This window comes from Rattus norvegicus, chromosome 17 (genome assembly GCF_036323735.1).
Source record: "Rattus norvegicus strain BN/NHsdMcwi chromosome 17, GRCr8, whole genome shotgun sequence".
Taxonomy (NCBI): Eukaryota; Metazoa; Chordata; class Mammalia; order Rodentia; family Muridae; genus Rattus; species Rattus norvegicus.
Window position 1 is genome coordinate 59,473,160 of NC_086035.1, and position 5,749 is coordinate 59,478,908.

The window sequence follows — 5,749 nt, forward strand, 5'->3', positions numbered from 1 at the left end:
AAATTTCTTGTTTCCTTAGTACTGGAGGCCAGCTCAGCGCTCTGGTTCTATCTTGAAGGAAACTGAAGGGGAAAGCATCAGCAAGGGTTAAGTCTTGGTTTTATGAGAGATTATGGTGGCTTTCTCTAATTTTACCTATCTTGACTTTAAGTTACTCAAGCCAGAAGCTCTGGGCCTCTGGACCTACTGAAGCTTGTTGCTGAAAGTGGGTAAAGAGGAGAATTAGGTAAAGGATTCATTACTAATGCTCCCTTCTCTGGCCAGGCAGCCAGGAGCCCCTCACTGACCTGGGTGGTTAACTCTTTGTGAACCAGAAAAGAAAGCGTTACATAGAAAACACATACACTGAATGAAACAGAAAATGATACACCATCTTTTGTCACTTTCAGTTTTCTCTAGATTTTAGACAAAAGAGTTCTCTATGTAAAAAAGAATTACCTTATAGATAAAATGTTACAAAGAAAAAAATTGAAATCCCTTACACAGGCAAATGTGCACAGACACATATCCATACACACAGTCTGGCCAGGTGGAGCCACCTGTCTCATCAACTCCACAAGTGTTCACGCATGCTTCCATGCATACATACCTACATACGTACATACATACCTTCATAGGTACATATAAGCAAACATAGATTTGGATGGATGGATGGAGGATGGATGGATGGAGCAGAGACCCCCATGCCACCAACCTTATTTCTTGTATTTGGCCTTTTTACACCTTCCTAGACAAAAGTTCTTAGAAAATTACATCAGAGGTAAAATGTTATATAAAGTGGGCGTTACAGAGGGATGTTGACATTAAATTCAAGGCAGTGTTTCATCCTATTATGTTCATTATGTGTTCACAGAAATTTTCACACGCCTTGCTTATCATAGTGTACACCTAGAGCTTCATCCTTGGACCAAAACACTTTTCCTTGAACACGAATGTGTCCCAAGTCTGTTTCTCTTTTTACTGTAATTACTAAAGCGCATTGTATTTTATTATGCAGCTTTGGCTTACTATTATGAGGAATGGGCACATTCTATTCTTGATTCTGATTTTATTACATCTTTCTAGCACAACAACTAAAACCATCCCTTAATACTTTATTTCTAAACCTATTTGAATCAAATCAGAAATTCTATAGAATAATTAAATCACCTGAACAGCCTTAATTCATAAAAGTTCATCTTCATGTTGAATCCACAGGAAATCTGATCAATAGTTTGGGCTGATGCCCACGGGTTATTATATTAATTTTAATGATGACAGGAAAGACATCAGCTGCAAGGAGCAATCCTGAGATGAAGTCTTTTTGGACCTTGCCTCATAGAGCTCACTCATCACAGACCATGCAAAATTGGTGGGCCACCTCCAGGTAGGCCACCTGCTAGCCTTTGCCTATCCTAGATGGCTCCTGACACTTTAAAGCCTCAGTTGTGTCATGTGATGCTTTTCTGGAAACTGTCTTATGAGAGGATGTGTTTGCTGAAGCAGACTCATGGCAGGATATTTTGCAGAGAACTGACTCATATTATTTCTGGAAGCTGCCTGCAAAAAGACTGTGTGATGTTTTTCCTAGAGTGGATGCTTGAGAGAACCATGACTTTTGGAAAGTGTACAAATATTAACTCAACAGACAGGGGATGATGCTGTGTGGTACTGATTCGTTGGGGTTTCCTGATGCTGGACTTGGATGCTGAAGCTGTGGCACTGGTTCACCTCACCTACTTGATGGATCGTCATTTGTCATGGCTTCATAAAAATGCACCAAAGAACTTCAGGTGATATTCTGGCAGCTTCCTGCTGCTTCCATGAACTCTGGTCGATTGGGAGAGCCTCTGTTTCTTCTGGATTGAGCTGCCATTGCTGATTCGTGAATGGTGTTTGTCAGAGGTCTGAGTTACCACTGCTGACTTATGGGAACTAAACTACTGAAATTCGGGCCACATAGATCGGATTCGCCCCCAAAGAACTATTTCTAACTAGATCTACATCCCTTTTTGCCCCATTAACCTTCCCTTTCCACTGCTTCTGGCGAGTGGTGAGCCAGAAGGGAAGTTAAAGCATTTACGTACACTTAGTAAAGTTCTGAAAAATGTAAGCCTACATGGTCCACCACCGTGGAAGTTAACCATTCCTTCAAGAAAATCAAAATGGTGTAAACAGTGTAGCATGACACGCCCCCTTCAGACCCTGACATAGCGCGGCTACTCAGTTTCAGGAGCCTGAAACGAAAGCAGAAACCACTTTCAAGGGCACCTGGTCAGTCTGACCTCAGCACATGACCTTAGCCTTAGGACCCCAGCAAAGTGCAGTCAGCCCCAACGACCTGTATGTCTAGCACCACTCTCAGGCATAGACCTGATCTCTGTCAAAGCAGTCACTTGCACCTCCCATCCTCCAAGATGGTCTCTCTCCATGGAGCCTCTCACAGGAGCAGTGTGGTCTCCTTGGTAGACTGTTTATGCCCAGTACAAGCCTGCTGAGTGGACACCATAACCACAAGTAATCAACAAAAAAGGAGTACTAACAATTTATTAAAACAAATACTTAAAAGAAAAGCAACATAAAAAGAACCACAGAAGTAAAAAGGCCATTTCTCAGGGGGAGGTGAGGGCTGGCTGTGGGGCAAGGGAAGTTGCTATATTGAAATCGGGGAATGGTTCTGCCAGTACGTCAGACAGGTGCTGTCTGCAGAGCAGATATAAGAGACCCCTCAGGTGATAATGACAGGGTCATTCTCTAAGGAGATAGGACAAGGTCGAGAAGGGGAGAAGATGCAAGAAGGACATTGTGTCGGCTGACACGGTGAGACACAGGTTCCACAGCTGCTAGCCCGTATGCTGGCTGGGCTGCTGCTGTCCCATCTAGTCCCAAGAGATGACCTTTATGGTGGATTCTAGGGTCTCTGTCTCTTGCAGATAAGCTAGTTCTGGCTGCACGTTCCCTGATGGAAACCACGCTTCCATTTCTAAATCTCCAGAGGTGTAGCTCCTCACTTCTACAGATGAAGACAAATCTGCAGCCGATTCAGTCTTGTAGAGAAAGGTAACGGGCAGTGAAACTGCAAGAGACAAGATCCCCAAGATGAGACTTCCTCTCAGCCTTTCCAAAGACAGAGGAGACCATGTCTGCTGGGGATCTCAACTCTGTCCTACAAAAGGTCCTGTGCCCAGATCAGGGTCAAGTGACAGCTTCTGCAAACAGGAGCCCGTCAGCCACAGCACAGCAAGTACAGAACCTTACGCACAGGGTCTCTAACACCTACCTGAGTCTTCACCTTTTCCCTCTGACTCATTGGACTCTTGCCGCAACTCCTTGAGGAGCATATGGACACGGACATTCAGATCGGAGGAGGGCATGTTCACAGTCAAGTAGATCTTCAACTTTTTCAGAATGGTCTGACTAAACTCCTCAGGGTATTGGTCTATCCATGTGTCCAGGAAGCAACAGAGAGTGCTGGGGAGAGGGGATGCACAACAGGCTATGAGCAGGCCTTTCCTTCTACAACCTTCCCATGGCTTCTGCCTACAGGAAGGACTGCAAGGAAGAGATCCAGCCCTATGCAGATGAGAACGGTGGGCAGAGCTGTGAGGTCCTAGTGAGCAAGGAACCTCACACACCTCACTGTCAACCTCTAGTGGAGAACAGCTGAACAAGCCTCCTGGCATGAGCTGGTATGTGCGTAGAGTCTCACAGCAGCACTTGAGGCCCCTGGCTTCCCCATCTCACCACTGGGAAGAACCATGCCCATGCAATTCTCATCCCGCAGGCACTGCTTGGACCACGTTATGGTACTAGAACCCAGGAGAAGAACCAGACCAAAACATTGGCCATCCTTACTCTAGGAACCCAAATGCCCCACACCGGAGACCCAAATCCTTCCTCTTTCTACAAAGCCCACTTGCCTCTTTATGTGTTTATCCTCTTCACAATCCAGGTAGAAGTAGGCAAACCTAGAGGACACCAGAACACATGTCACCTGTAAAATCCTAAAAGACATCAGGGGCAGGGGGCTACCTAGACAAAAATCAAAATTCAGAATGTGGAAGTTCTGTCTGCTCTCAGAATTATTAGTTCAGCTACATACAGTAGGTGCTTCAAAGATGCTTGTGCAGTGGGGGAACACATCTCTATTCTGACGTCTCAGTGATCACAGGTCTCTCAGATTTCCCTCCATAGGTCTCTAATCTGGACACATCTATATTGGGTATTTCTATAGGAATTCTGGAACATTCTTTACAAATGGGAGGAGTGCTTCCACCAAGGCCTCAGAAATAGTGGGCAAAAGATAAAGAGCTTCAGTAAGGCACAGAGGACAGCTACATTCATTAGTCTCAGCTTGGCCAGCAAACCCCTTTGGGCTAAGTCTGGGAGAAGCATTCTTTGAATTGATGCTGCTGCGGCCTGACAATACTCTAGTCAAGGAGTAGAGAGAGTGCTTCCCAGAACAAACAAGAGGGCCTGAGACCTCCACGCTTGGAGGTGGGCACTCACCTCTTCAACAGCAGATCCAGCGCATACTGTGTGGTGGTGAACTGTCGGTATGCGTTCAGGAAAGCAGGGGCAAAGAAGAGGTCCCCATCCTGCAGAGATGACACCAGTCGATTCACCAGATTTTCCACCATGTTTGTACTGATATGTGTCTCTGTACAGGGCTCCGTCACGACCATTGGGGCACACTCATGCTCACCCTGAGGAGACATCATGATGGATGGTTCAAACAAGCACAAGTTTCATTCTGCAACATTCTCATTGGTTATTATCATTACAAGTCTCCTTCAATAATAACACCTCGAGCAAAACTAGAAAAAACTGTGAGAGTTCAGAGAGGTTACCTCGTCTGCGTAGTCCTGGGTCTGGTTTTCTTGGGTCAAGTCTGTTTCCTTCTGGGCAAATGGCCAGAGACATTGCAGGCAGGAAAGAATCATGAATTTCAAGGTCCCTACCTGACCTTCATTTTTATCTTTCTTCAGGCCTGAGCCTTCAGTAGTCCAAGGACAACAAGAGAACATCCTGCTCTCTCTAAGCTCTTGGACAAGTGAGCCTGCTGGGCTGTGTGTAAGCAGTTGGCTGCCTGGTCATCAGGATTTTGCATTGTTGGGTCATAGTGAAGGAAGTGAGGTCATTTCCTGGGGGTCCCTTTACTGTCCCCTCTTCACACAGGACTTTCCCTAAATGTTTCTAGGTCCCTTCCCATTTTGCAGGTACACACTTAGACACAGTTACATAGGTGTGTCCCATTCCACTGCTCCAAGGGATGTCTGGGTACAGACAACACCTCAGCTTTGCAATCTGAGTCCTTACACTTGAATGACATCTCTATCCCTACACCTAAACTTAGCCCTGCACACCCAGGCCCACCTTAAACCCTAGCCATGTTGCCTTCTTCCATGCTACCCTGTGTGCTCCCTGTGTGAAATGCAAGTACACATACACACTTGTACCAGCCCTCAGCCACATAATGTCCGTGTTCTTGCATGGGAATTGTCTTTCTCAGATCATTTTAGAGCTCAATCCCAAAGGTTTGTGGCCCTCTGTAAACTGCTGTCTCAGCCACATCCACCAACTTACAAGATGGAAGCTGGCCCCCAACTCTGTTTCAGAACGGATTTGTCCTCCATTGTTTCTGCTTCAAGTTTCTGCTTAAGTCCTTCTCCTGACATTCTACAATGATGGCCTATGATCTGTAGCTTGCAAGAACCCTTTGCAAGAGTTGACAGTATTGTTAAAAGGTGGTCAGTACTCCCAAGAATCC

At 45.7% G+C, this 5,749-nt stretch overlaps 1 protein-coding gene across 1 annotated transcript; it reads right to left on the minus strand.

The window, feature by feature from the left end:
• Positions 1-2,512: 2,512 nt before the first annotated feature.
• Positions 2,513-5,096, minus strand: LOC102553208 (ral guanine nucleotide dissociation stimulator-like). The gene is made up of 5 exons (XM_006254077.5): positions 4,830-5,096; positions 4,489-4,685; positions 3,900-3,947; positions 3,260-3,450; positions 2,513-3,055 (listed from the first exon to the last, which is right to left on the minus strand). Exons 1-5 carry the CDS (start codon positions 5,004-5,006, stop codon positions 2,859-2,861), a joined length of 810 nt encoding a protein of 269 aa, XP_006254139.2. The 5' UTR covers positions 5,007-5,096; the 3' UTR covers positions 2,513-2,858.
• Positions 5,097-5,749: the final 653 nt, after the last annotated feature.

Bases quoted from the DNA above. Each gene is read 5' to 3' on its own strand.
- LOC102553208 (XM_006254077.5), bottom strand. From the start codon at position 5,006: ATGTTCTCTTGTTGTCCTTGGACTACTGAAGGCTCAGGCCTGAAGAAA. The intron at 4,686-4,829 runs GTAACCTCTCTG...ATGTCTCCTCAG, and splicing joins CCCAGGACTACGCAGACGAG to GGTGAGCATGAGTGTGCCCC. The intron at 3,948-4,488 runs GTGAGTGCCCAC...GGTGTCCTCTAG, and splicing joins CTGGATCTGCTGTTGAAGAG to GTTTGCCTACTTCTACCTGG.